This window comes from Hemicordylus capensis, chromosome 5 (assembly GCF_027244095.1).
Source record: "Hemicordylus capensis ecotype Gifberg chromosome 5, rHemCap1.1.pri, whole genome shotgun sequence".
NCBI classification, from domain to species: Eukaryota; Metazoa; Chordata; class Lepidosauria; order Squamata; family Cordylidae; genus Hemicordylus; species Hemicordylus capensis.
This window is the reverse complement of record NC_069661.1, coordinates 37058960-37085781: the sequence shown is the minus strand read 5'-3', so window position 1 is coordinate 37085781 and position 26822 is coordinate 37058960. Positions and strand designations below refer to the sequence as shown.

Genomic DNA, 26822 nt, shown 5'->3' with positions numbered 1-26822 from the left:
CTCATGATTCAGCACATTGCTCTATCAATGTCTGTTCATAGGTTCAAAGTAAATTTGAATTATAAAGCCAATGAAGTATTATTATCTGATATAATTTGGCAAGTACTTGTGGATGAAGTAAGAAATATCAGAGCCAACACCCAGACTAACCTTCCACGGACATTGCACAAAGGGAAATGAATGCTTTTTGGTGATCCCCTATCCCTCTGCTGTTGCTTGTGACTTATGAAACTATGTCTCTGAGTGCTGAAAGGCCCTTGAGGGATAGTTTTGTGGCATAAGCAGCTTCAGGGGAACACTGAAATTGTCAAACACTGCCCTTCCACCCTCCTTCAGTGGAAAAACCTGGTTCATCTGTGGAAGGTAAGTCTAGATATTGGCCAGTTTTTCTACCAGTATGTGTTCATAATCCAGTTTTTTAAAATTCAGGGAGTTAAACCATTCAAATTTAGGGTTGGTACCATTTCAGGTTAATCCATATTTTAAAATACTCCAGTGTAGGGTTGCCATATTCAAGCTTCCCCAATCTGGGTGGCCTATTTTGCATTTGTTTGTTTGACAGATTTGTATACTTTCCCCTCCTTCTCTACCTTCCCATGTGATCGGATCCAGAGTAAAATCCGGGCAGCACATTTGAAATCCATGTAAATTCAGGTGGAATTTAGCAGCGGGTGGAGGAGCCAAAATCCGGGGGCTACCCTAAATTCTGGGGTGCATGGCAACCCTACTCCAGTTCATATCGGCTTCAGATACTCATGCACATTCAGTGCAGCCTAACATAGGGGTTCAACACTGCCCACACCACTATGTGTGTTTAAAGCACCACCCACGGTGTTGCAGAACAGTCCTGTTCTGATGCAACTTTAAATTGTACATGTGCATTTATGTAATGCAACATCCATTGGGAATAATGGATATCATTTTGCACAACTATGCTTGTGTAATATGAAGTCACAGTGGAACAGGGCTGTTTTGCAATTAAACACATTCAGCAGTGTGGATGGTGCTGTACTGCCCACATTAGGCTATGTTGAATGTAGATAACTAAATTTTTAAAAGTGGCTCTGTAATTAGTTTTATACACTTTGATCCAGTTTAGATACATTTCATGCAGCGTGCTATAGAATTTTTTTCCTAGCAAAATAATTCCATAAAGTGACTATGATAACTATTTTACTGAGAAAAAAATATGTATTATTTGTAACTGATTATTTTTTAAATTTTCTTAGGTTTTTACCACACACAAAAAGACACTGTATAAACAGCTTGGGCCTCATGTACCTTAAGGACTGCCTGCTTCCAGCTGAATTCCAGCTGGGGTTATCTTTTTAACGAAAGGCGGTATATAAATGCAAAAATAGATAAATAAAATAAATAAAATAAATAAATCAACCCACCAGACTAGATCAGCTGGGAGGGCTGTGCTCCACGTGCCAACATCTACTGAGGCTTGTTTGTCAAGCATGTGGGACAGGGTCTTCTCAGTGATTGCCCCAAGTCTTTGGAAGTTGCTCACAGTTGAGATCTCCATGGGTCCTTCTCTCCCAGCCTTTCAGAGGCAGGGGCGTATCTATAGGGGGGGCAGGGGGGCACGTGCCCCGGGTGCCACCTGAAGGGGGGGCGCAATTTCCTAAAATTAAATAATAATAAAAATGGCCACCAAAAACAAAATGGCCACTGGGCATGCTCAAATGGCCTCTGTGAGGCCCTAGGGCATGCCATGCCTTGCAGAGGCCATTTGAGCATGCACAGTGGCCATTTTGTTTTCAGCGGCCATTTTTTTTAAAAAAGAAATTTTTTAAAATGACCACCGCACATGCTCAAATGGTGCCTGTGAGGCCCTAGAGGCCAGTGGGAGGAGGGGGAAAGTTTGCAGACCCCCCCCCACAGCCTTTAAGATGTCCCCCGAAGGGGCTAAAGGTAATTTTTTTTAATTAATATAATATGTCACTGTACACATATTCAGATTGGCACTATGTACAGAGAATAAGGGCTTGTGAATACTGAGCTGAAGTTTATGAGCTAAGATTGTATCCATTTGCTCTTACTTTGCTTCTTGTGATAAGTGAGTTAAATGTGATGTCTTAATAATATGGCTATTAATGGTCAGTTTGTCTTTGAATCAATGTGAAATCCTTAGTATTAAGGCCCACTGGGAGTTTCTTGCTCTTTCTCTCATTTTTACTGTCTTTCTGAAATACTAGAATATATTCCAAGCAGTGACACAGTTTACTCTGCATATCATTTAATTATTTTCAGAGTATCTGGGAAAAGTCAAATTCTCCATTTATTTTTAAAACTTATGTAATCGTGATGCTACAATGCATAGCAGAGAATTAGACAGGCACTTCTTTTAGTTTTTCCAAGTACAACTCCGCATAATATTTGGGGATTTCATGAGCCCCAGCATACTGAAATTTGTTGTTTTCCAGCATTTTAACCTGAGCTATCCAAACAAATTAATGATAGCCCCACAATTTGGATAGTTTTAAAAAATAAATCTGAAGTGGTAGATAGGAGCTTGACCACATGTATGATATTGGTAATTTTTGTAATTTTTTAAATTTTTAAAATAAAAGTTGTCTGAAACATGTGTGTCAGTCAGATGTATGTTGGGGGGGTGGCGGGGGCGGCGGTGGGGGGGCGCAATTTCAGTGCTTGCCCTGGGTGCCATTTTCCCTAGTTACGCCACTGTTCAGAGGAATCTGAAGACTGCCTTTTTTAAATGGGCGGAATGAATGAATGATAGATAGATAGATAGATAGATTTAAAAAAACAGGAAAATACTTCCTTTCTGCTGAATGACAGAATGGCAGCAAGGAGAAACTGCAGTGCCAAAGAACCACAAGGAAATTCCAGTCGCAGTTCAAGAATCCTCCACATGGAGGTTGTGTTGCTGGACAACAGCTTCTGAGTGGGCAAGTCTCTACTTGAGCAATAGGAGAACTACCATTATTATCTACCAATCTCTCTTCCTTCTCCTCTTCTTTTCAGATTGCTTACTGGAAATAGTTTCCCCAGATAAGCGCTCATCACCCATCAAAATAATCTCCTGGATGTCTGGTTGTTGAATCAGTTTTGAACTGGCTACCACTTTTTTGGTGTTTAAGGGTTTGGTCCTGGGTCAGGTATAAAGCTACCATGAGATTTTAGATTCAGGTTCTGTTTTGGTGCACTGGAAAAAAAACCCAACAACACTCGGAACCTGTTTCTGGGTTCAGGTTTAGTTCAGCTACCTGCTTTCCTCCCTTTTAAAAAACATTGTAGAATATTTTTAGTGGATGTCATGAGACATCCACTAAATAATGAAGTTATGTATGGAAATCATAAAGGTGGTCTGCAGCTGAGTGCCAGCCCAAACTTCCTTTCACTATGCCCAGCTAGCTTTGCTTCACCTTTCTTTCTCTTAGTCCCTGCTTTTTCTTTCCTCCTTACTTGCCGTTTCTTCTACTTCTGTTTCTTTCTCTTTTCCTAGGACTTTCAGCTAGTCCTCCAGCTTTTCTGGTCTTGTCTTGGACATATTCCAGCATACTGTTAAGCACTCCTAAGTCCAAAATGTTTCAATAGGATTTATGCTTACTTAATTGTGAAGAGGATTGTTATCACATGCTCAGCTAAAGTACTCTCACACAATTGTGTTGCCTTTAAAAAGTACTCAGTGGACTATTCTAAAGAAAAGGTTTCACAAATATTTAGTGCTGAAGTTACATCACATGAGGTATCATTTGGCTTTTTTCTTCATATTGTTGTCTAGGAAACTATCTGAGAGGGTGTTCAGGTTGCGAAACGATATTGAGTTTTCAAGTGTTCTGTTTGATTTGACATATCTTGGACTATCTTGGCCTGCTCCAACTTCACACCTTTGCAAATATTATTGCTCTTAGTTAGCAAATACAAGTTCTTGAAAATATGCAGGTTGACTCACATCACGTGTTTCAATATGGCCCCATTTTGCCACATGAATGTAGTCATTTTAACCACATAAGCAGTATCTCAGCCTGGTCTCAGAATGGGATTTTCAAACTCTCAGGGTGTCTCTGCAGCAGATTATCTAGTTCTTGTTGCAAAATCTTTGAATGTGTAAGAACAGCAGCACGCACCATACCTGTTCTAATAACTCTACTATTTATTACTAACAATTCACTGGGAAAGCCCAGTGAATCAAATGCAGACTGATTGGGGCGGCGGGGTGTGTGGCGGGGTAAGGTAACAGTCTATCTGTAGGAACAGTCTATTTGTAGATTGTCTCTGGTTTCTAGTCCATCTGGGTCTAAGACTGTTCAGGCCCCTGAGGACAGGCCCAGCTACTCACATAGCTGCTCACATGGCCTTCTCATCCTGAGGCTTTCTGGGCTTGCCTCTTAAATGGGCAGTTAACAACATATTCCATTCGACTTCTTCATCCACATGCAGTATGTGGGGAATGAGATGATGGACAATTTGGGCTTTTAGAAATCCAGCTATCACTGTTTGCTTGCCAGGTCCGTTGAAGTATGAGTTAACCCTTTTTTAACCACTTGATTTGGCCTTCTACCAAGTCAGACTATTGGTCCATCAAATTCAATATTGTCTAGCATGATCGGCAGCGGCTCTCCAAGGTTTTAGCCAGGAGTCTCCCTGGAGATGCCAGCAATTGAACTGGGACCTTCTGAGTACAAAGTACTCAGGATGCTGGACTAGATAGGCCTTGAGTCTGATCCGGAAGGTGCTGTTGCACTGAGCTATTCCTCTATCCCAGCTGAAGAATCAAATGTTGTACAGATAGAGGATCTTGGCTCTTAGGACTTTGAGAAACGCTTCCATTATTTTGTCTCTGTATGAGCTGGAGAATCAGGTAGTGTTTCACTTGCAATTTCTGGCTACCCATCACAATGGCTAGGAACACACAAGCATCAAACCAAAACAGGTTGGGATTTTGCGTATGTTCTGAGTAAATACCAGCAAAAGCTCGTCAAGACTGCAAAGTGTTGATTGCAAAAGGCGTGAAGGCATTCACAAAGCTGTCACATCTCCTGCCACCACCACCACCCCTTTTCCCTTCTCCAAAAGCAAGGTACTTACTTTGGGGGCTGAGGAAGGGCAAGAAGCGGTAATGGAGGAGGCAGCACTCTCAGAACCCTGGTGAATCATCTTTCCATGTCGGCAGCTGGGACTGGGACTAACAGTTCCACGGAAAACTAACTGACCAAATCTGTGTCATTTCCACCAAAGTCTCTTTGAAGTCCCCCAAAGGACTGCTCCCTAGCAGTAATGATGCAAATAGCATCAGTTTTCCACTGATAGTCCAAAAATCCCCGCTGGGCCCTGGGAGCACCTGTCATTCTTCCCTTCCCCAAAAGTCACATACTTAGCATTGGGGCTGGGGAAAGTGGAGGCAGCAGTGGCAATGCACAAGATCAAGATGAGCACAGGCATGTTTGCTTGCTCAAAGCAGGCTGTGAGCAGCTCAGTACACATTTCAGTCCTGCTCAGGATAACTTTGAACACTCCCAACTAAATGCCCACAACGCCCCTAATAGTGCCAATATCTTATTATGCGTTGCAATAATGCATATATGCTGAAAGAATGATAATTTGATTTCAGTCACAGAGAGAGAATTAAGTACCTGCCCAGTAATTGTGATTGTAAAAATGTTACTTGTCATTTCAGTGTTTTGTATATAACCTGGAGGAGACCTGGATCCCTTTTAGCCTGCTTTGCAATGCTCTTTTGGCGCAGGGGTGAGGGAGTAGCATTTATCAGCCATTAGGAGTGCAAAATTTGCATGCCCTTTTGGTTTAGCAGGTCTTGTTTATGCTAAGTGGGCTATAAATGGTATTCGGAAACGTGGCGATCTGCAGTAGATAATTGCACAATGGAAAAAAGAAGCCCTGTTTTCACTAAAAATGCTGTATCTTTTCTCTACCCCAGCAATGTTCTGGATTCTGAGGTTTCATACTACTAATGCAGAGTGCTTTCACATGTATGCAGCAGCTAGTGGCTTCAAATTTGCCATCTCATCAATGAAAGTCTTTAGGGGAAGGACAAGCTACCCCTCCTGTGCCCTTTTTTAAATTATCTCCTAATAATGTTGTTTTGAAGTCTGAAGAAATTTTAACCATAACAGGCAGAACTGTGTTCCATTTCAATCTTAATGCACTTTCCTTCTAACAATATATTTGGTAATAGCATTACTATTAGTATAAGTGGTAAGAATGGAGCCAGTCCACATTCTGGTTAATTCTACGTTCTCTTCAGACATGCAAAAGTGAGGGAGACCCCTCATGTACAGAGTCCCGAGAGCGCACTGGCAAGCTCCTCTCTGCCACTGTACATGAGTTTTTTTTGTCTTTTCAGACGAATACCATAAGTGTGGAAATCATGTGGTGGATGAGGCTTCTCAGGATGAGGCTTCAAGCATGATGTGGGACTTCCAGGCATGCTGTCAGGATGCTGAATGCTACAATTACTACTATTTATACACCACCTTCGGTATATAAAGTTATCAAATAAAAGAAAAACTCATAAAGAAGATGGTTCCCTGTCCCCAAAGTGCTCACAATCTAACACACGACAACAGTGCCCCCCCTTTCCCCCTCATGTCTGAAGAGGGCTCTAATCTCCTGTTTATGGCAAAGGTACTGGATTGCGTGTGATGTCATGCACAAAGGGGGCAAGGCCCAAGATTCATGGAGCCCAGGCAAGCTCTCCGGAGCTCATTTCTAGGCAGGTAGCCCTTGCTGCTGGATAATGAACGTTATCCAGCAGCAAGGGCTGCCTGGAAATCAGCTCCAGAGTGCTCCCGGAGGCGGCGGTGGTGGCCCCCCACCAGCCCAAAATGGACCAGTACCCAACACCTCACGGACTGGTACTAGTCCGCGGACTGGCAATTGAGAAACATTTCTCTAAATTACATCCTGCACAAACTAAAGTGTACTGTAATGGAGGGAAGCCTGAATGAATTTCCTACAGCACATATTCCATGGGCTCAGTATTGTCAGCCAGAAGAATGGAAGACTGAATTTAGGCACCTCATTCTGTCCTCTTCTCCCAGCAAGTGATCAGCACTTTTGAAGATCAGCACTATCTGTTCTTCTAAAACAAAAACATAAATTAAATAAGAGCATGCTTCCTGAACATAAGACATTGGTAAATAGGACCATTCAATATTGCATGGATATTCTACTTCTGAAAATGATGGACATGTAAATTATTTTTATATCTATGAATATTAACATAAATCAAAGTGGCCTGATTATCATGACAAATGTCCATCTCATAAGTCCTCTTATTATATCTTTTGTATTAGTATTGATAGATTAACTAAAATAAAGAACAGATCATCTCATTAAAAAAGCATCCAAAGAGTCAGTGACTGACATGTTGTGCAATGCAACATCAACATTTCCAACCAGCTAGGGCTTCTGAACACGTAAAAGGCAGCCCTAGCAGTGTTGTACAAGAGTGCGCTTGTGCAAATACTTAAAACGATGCACAGGCATTTGTGTCATGCTACTTCCATTGCTTCCAGCAGCTGTGCACAACTACATGCATGCTATTTTCAACAGTAGTGCAAGCATTCAACACTCCCAGGGCTCCATTTTACATGTGCAGCACCATGATGGGTCACAAATGCCAATATTATGCTAAGCAGCATATCAGTTAGATAAAGTGGGGCGGGGGGACATGCTTTGCAATTACATATTGTAAAGGAGCCAAGCTATGTACATTAATCCAGTACTTAAAGAGAAATAATGGAACTTTTTATACCATTCACATGTTCTACAATCTTCGTCTCAATCATCCTTATAATAATCCTTCAGTTTCTATTGAAGTGTCAAAAGCCAGTCTTTTCTGTCTCAGAAAATGATGCAGATCTTCACATGACCAGTTTGCTGTGCACTAAAATATCCATAGGCTTACTTTTTCTAATGTATTGATTGGTCATGTAAGCAGCTCCTCAGTCAATATTTTATGTATGCAAATTGTTAAGCCCACTGAATAGAAATGATAGAAAAGTGAGATGTGAATGTATCAAAATAGAGAACCACACCTTCCAAATGCTATGAGGGTGGGGGGAAAGCAGCACACTCACAGAGAGGCTGGAGAAAAGCTGCAGTGATGGCTTCTTCTGCAGCCCAACACAGATGGAGAGGGAGGGATCCACAGGCATAATTTTCACCTCCCTCCCCTCTCTCCAAAAGCCCACTTACAGAAATATGTCCCTAAAGTCACACAGCCCTCTGGGACATGTTCCTGCAAGTTAAAAGGGGTTTTGGAGGGAGAGGAGAGAAGCAAATTTTGCTTTCCCCTCCCTCTCCACCACCACTAGGCTGCAGAAGAAGACTTCAGTGGAGCCATTCTCTGCGTTCAACACAGCTATTCTCGTCAAGGATGGAGTCCTTCTTCCACCGACATACACTGCACACAACATGTGGGCCATTATTTTTATATTAAAGTTTCATTTATGTCATTATTCTCTATTCTTCAAGCCTCCTTGCATGGTTCCGTTCTGGAATGAGAAAGACAGAATATATATACCTTCAGATAAATAGCTAAATAAAACACTAAGTTAAGTTAGATCATCAAGCAAAGCCTTGCGCAAAAGCTCGGGGCCTAGACTTTTGCTTCTGTGAGCAAAATTGTACAATCACATTAATAATGTGGAGATGTGTGTGTGGTAAATAGTCTGAAACCTTGAACTATGAAACAACAATATGGCAATTTGGTTTGTCAAGTGTGCTCAAAATAATGATGCACTCAGGAAGGGAATAGCATCCTAAATCTTCATAAAGGCGAACTTATCTTTGCTCACTCTGTTGTAGTCTGGTTACATTGTATGTGATACACAAAGGAAATACTTCAGAATTAAACACTCAATTTCTTTTGCTGTGCTGCAGGAAAAGTGTCTACGATCATGACAAATTCATAAAACTAAGGCTCTATTAGCGATATTTGCCAAAGTAGTTTATGGTCCAAGCACACACATTCCACTGAGCAGAGAGTTTACTGAGGATGAATAGGTATAATGAAATCAATAAAATTATTCCGAAGCTCTGCATTACCAATTCCTGCTCACATCATTGTTCAGCTTTGGGGCAATTCATAGACTGCTGACACTCTTTTGGTCCATTAGCGTAAATCATACTACCTCAGTGAAGTGATGGTTGAAGTGGCCAGAGGCATGCCTGTTAAAACAAAGGCTAAAAAATGCTAATTTGTTTATGCCATCTGAATTGTTAGGTTCAATGACGCCTCTTCTAGGGGCAGCTTGTTTTCCTCCCTCATCTTGCTTGTGACATATTTAAAACCTCGAGGCATTAGGTTTATCTTTAGGAGGGTTAAATTGTGGAAGTTCCTGCCTTCATGCATCCTCCTTTTATATTTCAATCCTTATGCATGAAATTTAGTGATGTTTCTGAGTCACTCTGATTATGTTTCTTTAACTTCATTCTCATAAGCAGAAGTTGAAGTTGTAAATCTGTGTCTGGGCCAGCTTTCCTGATATGCTGGTTTTCTATAGGCAGTATTTTTTGTTTGTTTGTTTGATATGAAGGAACAACTGGTACACAATGTGGCTGCCAGAATGCTGGCTGATACATTAGAATTGTATTACTCCTGTTTTTCATCTGTTAACATTGCTTTTCCATTCATTTCCAGGGTCAATTTAAAGTGCTGGCATTAACTTTTAAAGCACTTAAGAGACCAGGTTACCAAAAAGGCCGCTTTCACCCATACAAACCTGCCTGAGTTTTACGGTCATGTCAGAGGCCCTGCTCTCTGGCCTATCTCCTCTGGAGTTACAGCTGGCTGGTGCTAAGAACATGGCCTTCTTGGTGATAACACCACAGTTTTTGAATACTGTACCTTCTTGTGGAAAACCAGGCAGGCTCCCTCCCTTTTTGTTTTAAGACAGACTTTAAATACTGACATACATACTGCACAGTGCCCCCGCTCCCCCGATGCAAGAGTGGGACACACTCTTTCTGCTTCCGAGCTACCGAACAGCTGCTTGCCAACACAGGGCTGTTCCTTGCCTCCTACAGAGTGGAGGTGCTCCATGGAAGAAGCGGTGCAGCAGCAATGATGCACTCCTTAGGAGGCACGGAGCTGCCTGGTGTTCGCAAGCAGTTAACACAGACTGTTTAGTGGCTTGGAAGAGCTCTAGGATCAGCGGGGCGCTACACAGTATGCAAGACACTTTTTTTTATTCAGGCAGGAATTCAGTGATCACTCTGTATCGTGCTGCTCTAACTCTTTTATATTGCTTTATTGCTACCTCTTTTCTTACTGGCTGACATCTAGAGCAACCTACCAGTGGCACTCCAAGAAGATGTGGCCGCACTGCGGAGAGATATCCTAGTTGCATAGCATTAGGTGCACGGTAGGGATGTGCACGGAACCAGGCAGAGGTGGCTTGATGGTGGTGGTCTCACTTTAAGGGCGGGGGAAGGTGTACTTACCCCTCTTTCCACTTACAAACAAGCACGGGCCCGGCAGGCACATGCACACCAGCTACTTCCAGCCATTTCCGGCCAAGGAACAAACGGGGCGGCAGGGAAGTACACTGCCACCCTGTAGGGCATTAACAATACCACCCTTAAAGTGAGACACACACCCTTGCCTTTGAACTTCAAACCCCCCAATGTTTGAACCTGCTTGGAGGCCTGTAAAAGGGCCTCCAAACAGCTTCGTGCACATCCCTAGTGCACAGCATTGGGGTGCAAATTTGGATCATCTGTGCTGCCTGTGGAAGTGTCCTGTGCCATCTGAAAATATGTCCCCGAGGATCATTCAGCCCTCAGGGGCATATTTTCAGGTGACACAGAGCCCTTTTATAGGCCATGCAGATAGTTAAGACTCACTCCCCATACTCCACTACATCCCTGATGCTGCATAGCTAGGAAAACTCTCCATAGCACAGCTGCATCTTTCTGGTGCACCACTGATAGGTTGTTCTGGATGTCAGCCACTGTTTTCTGAATCTCTAAAATGTTTATAATTGATTGTATGCTGCATTGAGTATAGATAATCAGGGTAAAAATGAAATAAATAATACAAAGCAACTCTCCCTTTGTAAGCAGTCTGAAGTGATATAGCCCTGATGCAAAGTTGCCAGCTCCTCTGCGGTTTATGAGAACAAGACCTTTCCAATCTTGCTAAGAATATCAAGAGGTTGTTAAAGAAATGTTTTCTGTTTCTTTCAGGGTCCACCTGGTCCAAAAGGAGAGAAGGTGAGTCAGCATGCTGTTGTCACTAATGAAGTAAATAGAAGCCCTCCTGATATTAACTGGTGGCTATTGAAGCGGTATGATGTGAGATTATTTAAGAGAGCTGGGCTAGCACACAGATGCTGTGTTAAAACTATCATCTCATCTTTCCACTTTGCAGGGAGATCAAGGTGATCAGGGCCCTCGGGTAAGCATATTAACAAAAATGTTACACTTCCCCTTCCCTGACTAGGCAATTAGCCCTTAGCGCAAAACTAAATTGGACAGAGTGCCAAAGCTCATTATGCTTATCAGATGCTTTTACCCTGCATGTTGTCGAGAGTGTCTGCAGGAAGGCCATCGCCAGAAATGATTTCACAAGACATGAGCAATATTTGGGTACATATTATCTGTGCTACATACACTACTGAGGACTAAAATTCAGGACTTCACAATGGTGGTGACCTGCAGCTTTAAAACAGTAGTATCGCTAAACAAGCCTTTCACTTTCCCACCTGTTTTTGTCCGATGTGCATGAGTTTCTAATTAACCAAAGGCAGGTGGGTTTTAAGGAATAGAGTTCTATAAATAGAAGGTATGCATGGCCTTAATATTTGCCTCTTGAAATAGTATTTTGTTCCAAATATCCAGAATGCAGATTCAGGATTAGTATTGTAACAGGAGCGCAATATTTATTGGATTGGGTTTTCTTGGGGTTATTTTTATGCTGAAATAGTGAAACAAATGAGAAAACACTGTCACATTAAGAGTGTCAGTTGCTTCACTTTACAACTGTGTGTGATAGTAAAAATAGACCAAGCACCAGCTGGTGCCAGGAAACAGGCAGACCTGTCTGGAGCACCAATTGTCAGGACAATGAAATGTGTGGTCTTCCCCTTCCCTCAGCTTTCCCAATGGTTATGGCGCCTTCTAACTGCCTGGCCATTCTGAGCAGTTTGGTGGCTTGCTGTGTGGTGCCACTTCTCGGAGGTTGCTCTAGAAGCCTGGTCTCGTATGCATGCAGCAGGATGCTGAGGTGACTGCATCACTGGCAGGAGGACTGCATTTCTGAATGGTTCCTTGCAGTTAGAAAACCAGCACAGCAGACACAGGGCTGATCTGTGACCTTTCTTTCTCCCTGATGTGAACATGTGAAACTGTCTTATGCTGAGTCAAACCATAGCTCCATTTGGATCAGTATTGTCCGTTCTGAATGGCAACAGCTCTCTAGAATTTTAGACAGGGTCATTCCAAGCAGTGGTGTAGTGGTTAGAGTGCTGGACTAGGACCTGGGAGACCTGAGTTCAAATCTCCATTCAGCCATGATACTTGCTGGGTGACTCTGGGCCAGTCACTTCTCTCTCAGCCTAACCTACTTCACAGGGTTGTTGTGAGGAGAAACATAACTCTGTACACCGCTCTGGGCTCCTTGGAGGAAGAGCGGACTATAAATATAAATAAATAAATAAATAACTGGGGTCCCCAAGTCTTGTGGACTACAACTCCCATAATCCCAAAGCAAAAGCCATTGTAGCTGGGGATTCTGAGAGTTGTGGTCAACAACATCTGGGAATCCCTGTTAGAGGGAACACTGGTTCCAACATCTTTGAGGAGATGCAAGGCAGGGGAAGACCTGTTATTGTGTGGCCACATGCAAAGAACATGGGCTGCCAGGGGCCCCATGGGGGCGAGGCGGCGAGCTTCCATGCCTACCTCGCTATTTACTGCCAGCTGCTGACTCCCCATCTCTACCACCTGCACACACACACACACACACACACACACACACATCTATCTGCCCACCCTTCCTCCTGCTGCTGGCTGCCATGGCCCCACTAACTCCTGCAGCAGCCAGCAAAGGGAAGCAAGCTAGAAACAGTGTGGTATAATGATGTTACTGCCGCTGGCTGGCTTCCCTTTGCCCACAGTGGTGGTTAGCAGGGTTGTGGCAGCCAGAAGCAATGATGGGTGAGCAGGAGGACTGCGCTGGAAGGGCATGCAGCATGAAGAGGCTGGTGGGGAGACAACAGTGATGACAGCAGTGATGACATGTTGCCACCAACATTATTACACCACTGATGCCAGGGACTGAACCTGAAACAACGACGATTACTACTACTACTGCTACTACAAAAATACTTATATACCACTTCTCAACAAAAGTTCTCAAAGTGGTTTACATAGAAAACAAACAAATAAATAAATAAGTAAGCAAAGGGCTCACAGTTAAAAAAAAAAACATTTATGAATATAAAGAACATGCACTGCCCTATGGCCTCTTCCCCAAATGCAGGGTTTTAAAAATTGGTACTGTGCCAAATAACAAATAAGGAGTTTTTTCTTTACAAGGAATCATTCAAAAGTGACTACCCCCTATCTGTAGTTTAAAGTTGTATAGTTGATTTTACCATCACAGTATTCTACCACGTCCCGACAACCTCATTCTTCGGCATGTGTAGACCAAGTCAGAGATAGTGCCCTATAGGATATGATTGTATCACTGACTATTACTTCAGTGTAACGAAATCTTAATGATTTCACCCCCACAGGATGGTCTTTCCTTCAGGATTCTCAGTGTGTTAGCTAATTATTATTTGTGTGTGTGTGTGCAATTTAGTTGCACTGTAAAGGAAGCCAAATGATGAAAGCATGTTGTGTGCTAATTATTCTATATGAAGTTATTGTGAGCTTTGGCACCAGTTCTGTGCAATAGGTTGCCGAAACCCTCCTCACCATTCTGATAATGATAGGAATGGATACCCTGGTCATTTTTGCTCCCCCCCCCCCCCCGCCCTTGCCAGGTGAAGTTGTTGGGAGACAAATTATTGCTCTGCTTGGAACTAGAAAACAGTGAATGGTAAAACTACTGCTAGGAAGCCTTTTATGAAGGGGTGATGCTCCCAGAGCTTTTCAAGAGCGCATTATGATTGTTTTGTACTTTCACAAAGTGCTGCTGGAGGCAGAAACAAATTGATGTTAACGCTGAACCAAGTTAAGAAACTGGAACGGGAAGAAGAGGTAGACATTGTAGGTAATGATTATGCTTGGCAGTCTAATTGTTTCCCACAGTTCAAAAGTATTATCACTATTCTTTTCAGAGTCTTGCTTTGCTATATACTTGCTTCTGATCCTTGTACATAATTAAAGTTAGAGCTTTCTTCACAATTAAAGCTGGATGTATGGCTCTCATCTCCCCAATGTATGAAATTAAAGCCCTTTGCTAATGCTTCAGTAATTTTGATTGCATCTCAAATTCCAATGCTAGGTGACACCATGGTGCTTTCAGTCATTTTCTGATGAGCAATCCATATTTGGAATAAAACCACATGCCAGCATATTTGGCATCTGAACAAAGGGGATATTTTATACTAGACTAGACCACGGACATTTTTAAAAGCTTGTAATTTAATGGTTATATAGACCTCACAGTAGATTTTTAAAGCCTAAGCTTCTTACAGTAAAGATTTTACTGTTCTAACTGTTCAGTCCTTAATATCTTATTTGGGTTGTCCCATTGATATCAATTGGCTGGAACCCAAATTGTGAGCTATCTGGCACTTGTGGGAGAATGTCTTCTTTAATTTGCTGTGGACTCCCTTGTGCAAGGAAAATAAAGCTAGAGATTTTTTTCCCACATGTGCTCTTCAGAAACTAACCACAGTGTTTTGGATTGTTAAAATAACATATTATTTCTTTGGGATTTCATAAAACCCCATATATAGTCATTATCAAGGCGCATGGTCTTGAAAATAGTTTATAGAGCCAAAACAATTCTAAGGTTTTTTTGTGGTAGTTGTTTAGTGCTTTGGCCTTTTTCTGTGGTAGTTTCGAATTCAGCATTTTTAATTTCTGTTTCAAACCTTCATTTTTAATTGTGTATACAAAATATGATATTATGTTGATGATTTTGGTCATCTTGATCACTGTGAATGCAAGCTTAACGGTCTTTATAATAACTTGGGCAGTATTTGCCACCACCCCGCCCATTTTTTTGGTCCCAAAGCACACTTAAATTAAAGGTGGTGGGACCCTGCTCTCTCAACCTTTTTTGTTTGTGATGGTAAAGCTACAGAGTGGTTTGTTGGTTTGTTTAGAATCAGCTCCAAAAGTGTGGAGTTTAAACCCCACTTTTGCAGCAGACTCTCCCATAATGCGCTGGGAAAGATGCATCCTTCCTGAACCTACATTTGAAACTGGCTCGCTCTCTTATGCACTGGGAGGGATGTGTCCAGAGGTTCAATAACTCAGACTTGGACATCGACTCTCATGCCTTCATATTGTGAACATCATGCACCGTCAGATTTACTTGCTTTTTGGAGCTCAGCTGGAACTGCCATGCCCATATCTATCCCTGTAAATCAAAGCGCCCACCCCACCTTTAATTGTATTAATAAAGTTGAGATTGGGACTCAGAAAGAATAGACCAAGGTTTGAAGATTTAAACAGGCAACAAACACCGGACATTTTAGTTGTTTCTACAGGCTACAGCTAAATTATTTCATTTCCTCTTCCTAGAGAAGTCCTGCAACTGGGGTGTTCTGCAATCCTGTCTAGGATCAAGTAATGGATTCATTATAATAACACTACAGTGATTATTTATTTGTTTGTTTGTTTAATCCACTAAATCTCTCAAAGTGGCTAACAACAATCGTACCCAAAATCACAGCATTAAACAACAACAACTGATTTGGAGACAGAGCAGATCTAAAAGGCTTGAATAAACAATTAAACCATTTTGTTTAATTTCCATCCAAAAACAGACAGTGCTGGGGCCAAATGCACTTCCCAGTGGAGGGAGTTCCACAACATGGGGGCAACCACAGAAGAGGCTCACTCCGGCATTACCACCAACCTCACCTTGAGGATATGGGAATGGGAAGAGTGGCCTCCCTGCATGATCAAATGGGTCAGGAGAAGGAATTCAGGGACCTTGACCCTCTGTATAGTCAGCATATTAAATTGCACTTGGAAACCTCCTGGCAACCAATGCAGTCATGGAGCACAGGTATTGTGTGGCCCGAGCACCTAACACCTTCCAGCACAATCACATTCTGCACCAGCCACAGTTCCTGAAAGATCTTCAAGGACAGCCCCATATAGAGTGCATTACAGTAGTCCAAACAAGAGGTAACAAGGGCACAGATAATCATGTCCATGTCCAACTGAGCCAGAAAGTGTCACAGTGCATTAGCCAAAGCTGGGCAAATGCCCCACTGGTCGCAGTCATCCCTGTGTATAATCTAGCAGCCAGGCTGAGTGCAGGAATTCTCCCAAACTGTATATTCTATCTTTCAAGGGGCGTGCAAACCCACACAGAACAGGCAAACAACTTGTAACTGGCCAGTCCCTCTCCTGACCAACAGAATTCCATCTCGTCCAGCTTTAATTTCAGCTTGTTAACCCTCATCTAGCCCATACTAACCCCACTGATGGCCTGCCCCAGTTTTAAATATTAAATAGCATGGGAAACAGAATAGAACCCTGAGGCACCCCCGAGTCAGTGACCATGGTGCCAAACAGGAGCCCACCAACTCCACCTTTTGAAACTTGTCGAGAAAGATGAGAAGGAGTGGAGCCCATCCCCAACAGGTGGTCCAGGAGGATACCATGGTGAATGGTATTAAAAGCCACAGAAAGGTCCAGCAGAACCAATAGGGACACACTCCCCCTGACCAAGTCCTGGCATAGATCACCAACTAGAATGACCAGGGCAGTTTGCATCCCAAACTAGATCAATAGCTGGAGTGAAATGGGTCCAGATGTATTACTTATTATCCTCATTGATTATTGCACAAGCACTTTTCTGATGCTCAAAAAGCATGGATAGTCAGCATGTGGATGCAAGGAGCACAATCACATCTGATGTCCTGACTCTTGACCTCCATATCTTGATTCAGGAGATCTGAACATTGCCTACACACACACACACACACACACACACACACACACCCTTGTAAATTTGACCCTCTTCACATGGTAATGTGTAAACACTCGTCAAATGTAGACTGCTCACAATTTCAGATCAATGTGTGGAGGTTGGTAATGATTTTAGTCCCCCATCTTACATACTGATGATTATTCATGAGTTTTGAAAGTCTGCACAGTGACTTAAAGTATCTCCATTGTATTTTAATGGAAGGTTGTATTTTACTTCCTCTGACTTCCCTTTGTCACTGCCTATTTATGGCATTTGGCTTATCATAGAAAAACTTGTACAACTGCAGCAGGTTTGATGTACTTAAGTATCCTGAAGAACGATTCATTTTCTAAATGAGCAAGGGCATAGCTACAATGGAACAACCAGGGACAAATATCCCTAAGCCCCTAAAGAAGGGTGGGCCCGCCAGCTGGATGACAGCTTGCTACATTCTCACCCCCTCACACCAATTTGAAGAAGAAAATTGGGGGGGCGGTGTCGGGGGCCCATCTTCATTTTTTTGGTCCCAGGGTCTGCTCCAGTCTTATTATGGTCCTGTGCTAGAGGACAGTGTACCGGTACCATACCCAGCTGATGCTGAGCTTCTGTCAAGGTCAGGTGTACTCTGCCTCTCCACAAGAAAAACCAGCAGACCCTTCAAAGACTTCAGAATGACTTTTACATGAAGAACCTTGCCACCTGAAGATCGCTCAAGATTTATAGTCCAACAAGAGGCTGCACAGTAATTAATGAAAATCAGCCTAAGAGGCTCTCATGGAGTATGTTAATCTATTTGCGATCTTCTTTCTGCAAATTATTATAAAGAGCTACTGTCACTCACTCCTGATATAGGATAGATTTATTGTTTATCAGGTCTCACAATCATCATCCAGCAGCTGACTTTAAATTAGTTTTGGGGTCTAGGTGCAATAAGAAGCCACACAGGGTGCATACTTAACTATTTTCATAACATTATTTTCTCCACATGGTGTGTTCTGAGTAAATTTTTTTAACAGCTGGGCTGCACGCAACTGATAGCATCTTTCAAATGTCTTCAGCAGGAGGGATTAAGTTCCAGAAAGCAAAAGTATTCAGAACTTTCTTTTGTTATCTTAACCTTTTTTAACTTGAGTGATTGAACAGATTCTTTTGCTCTGGTGAAACCGTTAGGACTCTCCAGTTAATATTTTCATATGATTAACTCTTGCCCCGCCCCCACCCAATCCCTGATTGCTTCTAATTAATTAGCAGCTTAATAATAACATTGAATAGAATAGAAGTGCACATATAGTAGCACTTTGCGATTCATTTCTCAACATCCTCCCTATAGCTTTATGGCATTCCGTATTAATGGGTGCAGACCTGAGACTGAAAGAGAGTTACTTGGCCAGTCCACTCAGTAAGTAGCTCTCGTCCAATCAGACTCTTGAACTCAGACCAGTGCCTATGAGAGCTAAGTAAATAAATAAATAAATAAAATTGAATAAATAAGTAAATAAGTGTCCGAGAGTGCTGTGCTCATGCACTAGGCCAGGGACTTTCAACCTTTTAAAACAAGTGTTTCCCTTTTGTTTCAGTGTTCAAGCTCATGTACCCATTTTTGTACCCTCTTGTAGTAGAACAAGAAGGCTTTCTGGAGGCTACTCCTTGACACCTCAGCATAGGAACTGAAAAGGTTGCAATATCTTAGCCATCTCACCAAGAAGGGGAAATGCTTCCTTGGGGTAATTCCGCTTTTCATGGGAGTTCCTGCCCTGAAGCTTCTGGCACTGGTTGTAGCTCCGTTGCGATTGTGATCCCACCATTGCCATATTGCTGAGCCCACCTGAACTCTCAGATGCTGGATGGGCACTGGCATCAGCTAGGGGACCATAACCTGAGCAAAGAGGCACCTTTTAAAAGTGGCGATTCTCTCTATTTAGCAATGGAAGAGCAACTGGCCCTATCCATCCCTAGCACAGCATCCCTTTGGTGGCTGTTGCTTGTGTACTGTATATCCTATGTTTCTTTTTTAGATTGTGAGCCCTTTGGGGATGGGGAGCCATTATATTCATACATTCGTTCTTTCATTCATTCATTTATATCTGTATAAACCTCTCTGAGAACTATTGTGAAAAAGCAGTATATAAATATTCATCGTAATTCAGATCAGCTGCAGATGCAGCCAGGGAATCCTGTCTTTCCCTCAGTTGTGTCCAGGCACACTTGCTCTGTGCTGCCTACCTGCCCAAGCCCATTACATGTGTCCCTAAGCCCTTGTAAAAATATGCATTTACCTTGTAAGCGTATGACCTTGAGGATGCCCCTGGGGGGATTGCCGACAGGAACTGGTTGGCATCTGGTTCGGCAAACAAAATCTCCTAGAGCATGAGAGTGCAAAAATTTTGGATAAACCAGAATGAACAGAGCAGAACCAGGAGGACAGCAGATGGACAGCTGGTCAAAAGAGTCAAATGACAATAAGGGAAATAGCACATGCCAACATCAGATAAGAAACTCAGCATATAAGTGTTTATATACCCAGTGCCAGAAGCCTCTGAGCCAGGATGGGCAAGCTGCGGTACTTGGTTGCTAATGGTGGACATAAAGGAAACCTGGTGGAACAGTGAAATCTAGTGGGACGCTGTTATTCCTGGATACAAACTCTACAGAAAGGACGGGGGGGGGCAAATTGGGGATGGAATAGTACTGTATATTAAAGAAGGGATAGAATCCAACAAGCTAGAATACCCAGGAGGACCAGAGTCCTCCACAGAATCATTATAGGTGACAATACGAGGACTGGGAAAAGTGTGTTACTAGGTACATGCTATCGCCCTCTGGATCAAAATGCTGAGAATGACCTGGAGTTGGAGAAGCAAATCAGAGAGGCGTCAAAGAGAGATGGAGCTGTAATAATGGGTGACTTCAATTACCCCCGCATAGACTGGGCAAATTCTCATGCAGATATTGAAAGAGAGGCCAGATTTCTAGACATGCTAAATGATTGTGCCTTAGAACACTTGGTCACCAGAGAGAAGGTGACCTTGGACTTAATCCTGAGTGGTGCCCATGACCTGGTGTGAGATGTCAGAGTTTTGGAACCACTGGGGAATAGTGACCATTGTATGATCCAATTCAGCTTATATGCAAGTGAAGCACTGCCAATGAAGTCAAACATAGATGCATTGGATTTTATAAGAGGAAACTTATCCAAAATGACAGGACTGGTAAAAAAGAAACTGAAAGGGAAAGTCAGGAGGGTCAAATCACTCCAGAAAGCATGTAACTTATTCAAAACCACAATAATAGAAGCTCAGTTGGATTGTATATCAAGAAAGAGGAAAGGTATCACCAAGTTCAAGAGGACATCAGCATGGCTAATAGATAAAGTCAGGGAAACTACACAAGGTAAGAAGACTTCCTTCAGAAAATGGAAGTCCTGCCCAAATGAAGAGAACAGGAAGGAACATAAACTCTGGCAAAAGAAATTCAAGGAGACAATAAGGGATGCAAAAAGAGAGTGTGAGGAGCATATAGCTAGAAGTGTCAAATGGAATAACAAAAACTAATTTACATATATCAGAAGCTGAAAACCTGCCAGGGGGGCGATTGGCCCTTAGATGATGAAAGTGTGAAGGAGATTATTAAGGAGGTTAAGGGGATTTCAGAGAAGCTGAATGAGTTCCTTACATCTGTCTTCATGGTGGAGGATACTGACCACATACTGAAACTGAGCTTTTCAGGCTTGTAGGCTGAAGAAATGGGCCAGTTTGAGGTGACCAGAGATCTTCTAAACTGTCTTGAAAAACTAAAAATTAACAAATTGCCAGGGCCAGATGACATCCACCCAAAAGTTCTGAAGGAACTCAAATGTGAAATTGCTGAACTAGCAAAAATATGTAACTTGTCCCTACAATCAGGCTCTGTACCAGAGGACTATAAAGTAGCTAATGTAACTCAGTTACAAGCCAATTAGCTTAACTTCTGTGCCGGGTAAATTGATGGAAAACATACTTAAGGACAAAATTGTTAAACATATAGAAGAACAGGCCTTGCTGAAGGAGAATCAACATGGCTTCTGCAAGGGCAAGCCTTGCCTCACTAACCTTTGGAGTTTTTTGTGAGTGTCAACAGGCATGTGGATAAAAGTGATCCAGTTTACATAGTATAAGGAATTCCAAAAAGCTTTTGACAAAGTTCCCCACCAAAGGCTCTTGGTGGGGAACTAAGAGCGAAGGTTCTTAGCAGTCATGGGATAAGGTGACATATTCTTATGTGGATTGGTAACTGGTTGAAGGAGAGCAAATAGAGTGTAGGAATCAATGGACAGTTTTCACAAAGGAGGGAAGTAAGAAGTGGTGTCCCCCAGGGATCTGTACTGGGTCCAGTGCTCTTCAACATGTTTATAAATGATCTAGAAGAAATAAGCAGCAAAGTGGCCAGATTTGCAGATCAGACTAAACTATTTAGGGTAGTGAAATCCAAAACGGATTGTGAGGAGCTCCAAAAGGATCTTTCCAAACTGGGTGAGTAGGTAACAAAATGGCAAATGTGGTTCAATGTAAGCAGGTATAAAGTGATACATATTTGGGGGACACACCCCAATTTCACATATACACTGATGCGGTCTGAGCTGTTGGTGACTGACCAGGAGAGAGATCTTGGGGTCATGGTGGACAGCTCGTTCAAAGTGTTGACTCAGGCTACACTGTGAAAAATGCCAATTCCATACTAGGAATCATTAGGAAGGGGCTTCGAAATAAAAATGCAAATATTATAATGCATTTATACAAATCTATGGTGCAGCCACATTTGGAGTACTGTGTGCAGTTCTGGTCACCATATCTTAAGAAGGACATTGTAGAACTGGAAAAAGTGCAGAAGAGGGTTACCAAGATGATCAGGGGCTTGGAGCACCTTCTTTATGAGGCAAGGCTACAGCATCTGGGACTCTTTACTTTGGAAGAGAGGTTAGTAGTCCTCTGGGAGGAATAAATAGTCCTATGGGAGGACATGATAGAGGTTTATAAAATTATGGATGGTGTAAACAGAGTGGACAGAGAAAAGTTTTTCTCCCTCTCTCACAATACTTGAACCAGGGGTCATCCCATGAAACTGAATGCTGGGAAATTTAGGTTCGACAAAAGGAAGTACTTTTTCAGACAGATTCCATTAATTTATGGAATTCTCTGCCATGGGATGTGGTGATGGGCATTAGCTTGGATGGCTTTAAAAGGGGCTTAGACAAATTCATGGTGGACAGGTCTATCAATGGCTACTAGTCTGGTGGCTTAGGCCATCTCCAGCCTCAGAGGCAAGATGCAGGGGAGCAACAGCAGTTGCAGGGGAGCAACAGCAGGAGAGAGGGTATGCCTCTGTGAGCTTCTCAGAGGCATCTGGTGGGGCACTGTGTGTAACAGGATGCTGTACAAGATAGGCCTTTGGCCTGATCCAGCAGGGCTGTTCTTATGTTCTTATGCATGTCCCCAGTTGACAACCCCTGTGCAAGACTATGCACTGCAATCCTTCCATAGAACTAACTTCATTTGGAAGCATGTCTATTGCAGAATCTGAGAGAGGAGTCAAACCAAAAGCCTCTTCCAGAGTTCATTACCTGGGAAGATATTAGAATAAATTTTAAACTGAGATGAATGATAGCCAGTGAAGATTTTCAGCATGGAAAATGATTTGGTGGGGGGCATGGGGTGGTACAGAAATGTTCCCAGAGCAAACTTCCTCCCCCTTTCCCCTGCAAAGTATACCTTTTTCTCCCCAGTGGCTTGCAGCTTTTTTCCCACTGGTTTGTGCTCCTGTTCAGCTGCAGCTTAGGTGCCATCTATTTGTTTGAAAATAGCCCTTCGCTTTCCTAGTAACAGAAATATTGTCACATAGCTAATCAGATCTGACCATGATGACATAACTGAACAAATCTAAGACTGAGGGCAATATTTCCTTACTAGGCATTATTCTCATTCCAACTAAAGTTTATTTGCCTTTAATGACATCATCATATAGGGTCGGTTCAGGTAATATTGTACTATCTTTGATTGGCCTGCCTGCTTTTACTTGAAAACAGTATTTCGAATCTATTTTGCCCCTTACAGTAGAAGCAACATTGCTTTCTTTCCTGATCTTTCTTGCTGCACAAGCTTACCTAGCAAACAGTATAAGAATTACTACCTGCTGTTTACTTGAACTTCATGCATTTATAGCCAGCTGCTGCTATTTCACATCAGATCACTCAGGCTGTAGGCCAGAGCACTCCTGACACATTACATGATGGCCTCCCCACCCTACAGCCACCTCAAACTCTAATTAATCTCTCAGACCGGGTGCTCATTATTGTACCTGCTCTGGGAAATAGAGTGTCCTGTATCATTCCCTGTACCGTGCTAAATCTCGCAGCAGGAGCTTCTTTATATAATCCCTTTTATTGCAACTGCTGCTTTCTCCATCAGCAGCCAAACTAAAACAATAATACACCACAGAGTATGATAAGTTCAGAAAGCATTCTTCCTCCCAAATGTGCATTCACTCAAAACAGAACTTTCATTTTAATACAGAGGGGGTCTGTATTATTACACTGCAAACACAAAGAATAATCTGACATATTTTGGAAAAAGGGAAATATTTCCTAAGGAATGCAAAAATAAAAAACTCAAAAGAATGGATACCCAACAACCTATTTTCACTCACACTGTTAGCAGTGAATAAATACAGTGAATAGTAACTATAGTATACTATACTGTATACTGTATAGTATACTATACTATACTGTACTATACTATGCTGAAAATATATAGTTTGGTTTTATGTATATATTCCAAAGAGGTGCTTCTGCTTTTTTAAAAAAGTTTGTCCTCTAAAGTTCTGCATCATCCACAAATTGATAATTTTGGATAATGGAACTTCTTCATGCAAATAATTAATGAAGATGTTGAACAGCATAAGACCCAGCACTCTAGAACTTTGGAGGATAACACATGCCTTTGAGGGTATTTTTCACCCACTTGTACACCCAGCTTTTATGTATTTAGTTTATAGATTTTATCTCACCTTTCAGGCACAATATCTCAATTTTTCTTTTTTTTACACACACCCCCCGCAAGTAAACACACACATTCATGATTAAGCTATTCAGTTAAACATGCTGAAACACAAATGGTAAAAGCCAAATCAGAATTAAAGCTGCAGGCTAAAAAAACAAAACCAGCTAAACGGTCCAAGAAAGGACAACATTTATTTTCACAACCTGGTTGAATGAGGGCAGGGACTCAACTTGGCGGATCTCTTTCGGGAAAGCATTCCAGAGCTGTAGCAGCACTGCCAAGAAATCCTTCTCTCTATTCACTGATAAGCGTCAGTGAACAAGAGATACAAATGTGCTAGAGTAGAGGGCCAATATTCAGATACCCTGAGGAGCACTCCATTGTGAGCTCTTAGCAACACTGATCAGCTGCAGGTTCTGCACCACATTCCTGTTTGAAATTATACTTTCTTAACATTAACACTGATGTCATATAGCATGATCATATTGGCATATGGACTGGTTTAGACAATAGCTGCATTCGCATGTAAAGTGGATTCCCCACTCCACGTTCTGCTCCCCCGCCCCCTCTGTCCTGTCCATATTTGGGCAAAATGGAGAGTGACCTCCCTGTAGTCAGCAAGGCTGCTGAGACGAGGGGGAGCTGGCTGTGCAGGCTTCCTTCTTGCTTGAAGGACAGCCCACACAGCCAATCACGCAAGGAGAGAGGGAGGAGCTTCCTCCCTCAACTCCAGTCCAGGCAGGGAATGCAGCTTGGATCAACGCTGTTCTGATTTAAGTTCTTGTAATCTGATTTTTGTTTCTGTTCAGTAAGAGTTATCATTTAGAAAAGAAATTTACCACATGCAGAAGAAGAAGAATGAATCACAGATGGAAAACCCTTGGTTTGTTACTTTATGAAAAAAAGTTGAAATAGAAAATATTTTCTGCCAAAAAATGCAAATTCCAAACATCAGTGTTTTAAAAACAAAACAAAACACTACTCAACATTTTTCCATGATTATCTTAGTTTGGTAAAGGAACACACACACACACACACACACATACCCCAGAAGCCATTTAGAAGCTTTTTAACTCAGATGTTTAATCTCCCACCTTCCTCTGTAATAGCAAGCAATTACAATGTTTTAAAGAATGCTGAGGGTGATAGAATTACTTGTGAGAGCTAAAATAAAGTCACCCATCATCAGTCCAGGAACACATCTTGTGAATCCAGTTGTTATCATCTGCACTTATGTTAGGAAATGCTCACCTTCAAAAGCAGAATAACTGGTAAAAACTTTTTTTTTTAAATCAAGCAGAGCATTACTTGCAAATCCAAAAACATAATATATGTTATGAAATTCAAGCACCCTGGAAATAACATTCAGTACATCCAGTTGAGGGGGGGAGGGATGATTTGGAAATCACAAGTCAGCAATTGCAACAAAGAAAGTTCCAGCAACCTGCTGCAAGTCATTTTAATTCCAATGGCCACAACCTTTCTGAGCTGGAAATATTTCCTGTAGAGTAATCTTCTAAACCAGGGATATTAGAAGAAAGAGAGAACTTCTGTATCTATAGATTTAATCCCCTAACACCCCATGGCCTCAATCTTGAAAATACTACTTAGTGAGGCTGTTCTCATGAGCAGCCTAGTCCAGGCTAGGGCAGCCGAGTCTTGGCTAGGATGCTTGTGTGAGGCACCATGGATCCCGGCGCTCCCAGCAAGCCTAACCCCGCTCCCAAGCCCGGCTGTTAGTCAAGGTTAAGGGAGCGAGCACTCCCTTAAACCGGCAGCCAGGCTCCTGTGTCTCCTCGGGCTCTATGAAAAGACACAGAGATGGGCACCTAGAGCACCCGTCTGATGGGGGAATCCCCCAAGGCACTGCACTGATCATGCAGTGCCTTGTGGAATGTCCGGAAGCCTGGAAAACAAGTCCCAGCCTCTGTTGATCTGTTCTGCTCTTGGCTGTGCTGGTCATGTGGGCACACAGTTTGCACGCCGAAGGGAGAAAGAGTGATAATTTGGGGAAAGGTAGGTTGAACCCTGCCTTTCCCCCTGCCTGCCCGTCCACATAGTTATGTGAATAGCCCCAGTGTATGTATGTGTTTAATTCTTTTGCATGTGCCATTCAGCTGAGAGTTCTACCACCTTTAACATTAAAAAAAACAAAAACCCTGCCACCTTGACTTGCAGTGTTCATTTAAATCAACAACTGTGTGGTTTGCTGAGAAAGGAGGAAGCTGAAACATCTGACGTTATCTGTTTTATTATCTATATCTATATCTATATTATGGGTTTGTGTCTGACAGTAGTAGTGTGTGTGTGTGTGTGTGTGTGTGTGTGTGTGTGTGTGTGCTCACACACACACACACACACACGTGTTTCAAATTACAGATGCAGAGCAATTGTATAAGAAAGAAATAACCAAGCAAATAACATTGCCTTTGATTTTTAATTCCCTTCTCATTAAACTGAAATAGGTGAGGAGGTGTAGTAGTTGGAGTTCTAGAAGAGCTACTGTAACTTATATTAAAGGAGAATCAGGCCACACTTTTAAATAATAGGCTTCTTCACACAACCCCATGGCAGGGTAGGTGAGCCAGGGATGCTCCCAGTTTTGGGTTGTGTGCTTGCAAACATCAGGGTAGGAGGCAGGAGAAATGATCATGTGCTAGGTGGCAGCTGGGTAGGATAGCTTT

At 42.4% G+C, this 26822-nt stretch overlaps 1 protein-coding gene across 13 annotated transcripts in view; it reads left to right on the top strand.

Moving 5' to 3' along the window:
• Window positions 1–26822, top strand: part of COL25A1 (collagen type XXV alpha 1 chain) — a 487930-nt gene that overhangs the window by 317279 nt on the left and 143829 nt on the right. For 11 of the 13 annotated variants that reach the window (XM_053253606.1, XM_053253599.1, XM_053253605.1 and 8 more), the window contains 2 exons: window positions 11188–11214; window positions 11372–11398. In XM_053253606.1, the coding sequence (XP_053109581.1) occupies window positions 11188–11214; window positions 11372–11398 (54 nt within the window). Of the gene's footprint in view, window positions 1–11187; window positions 11215–11371; window positions 11399–24967; window positions 25022–26822 lie in introns of those variants that run through there. The other 2 variants (XM_053253596.1, XM_053253597.1) reach the window with 2 other exon arrangements.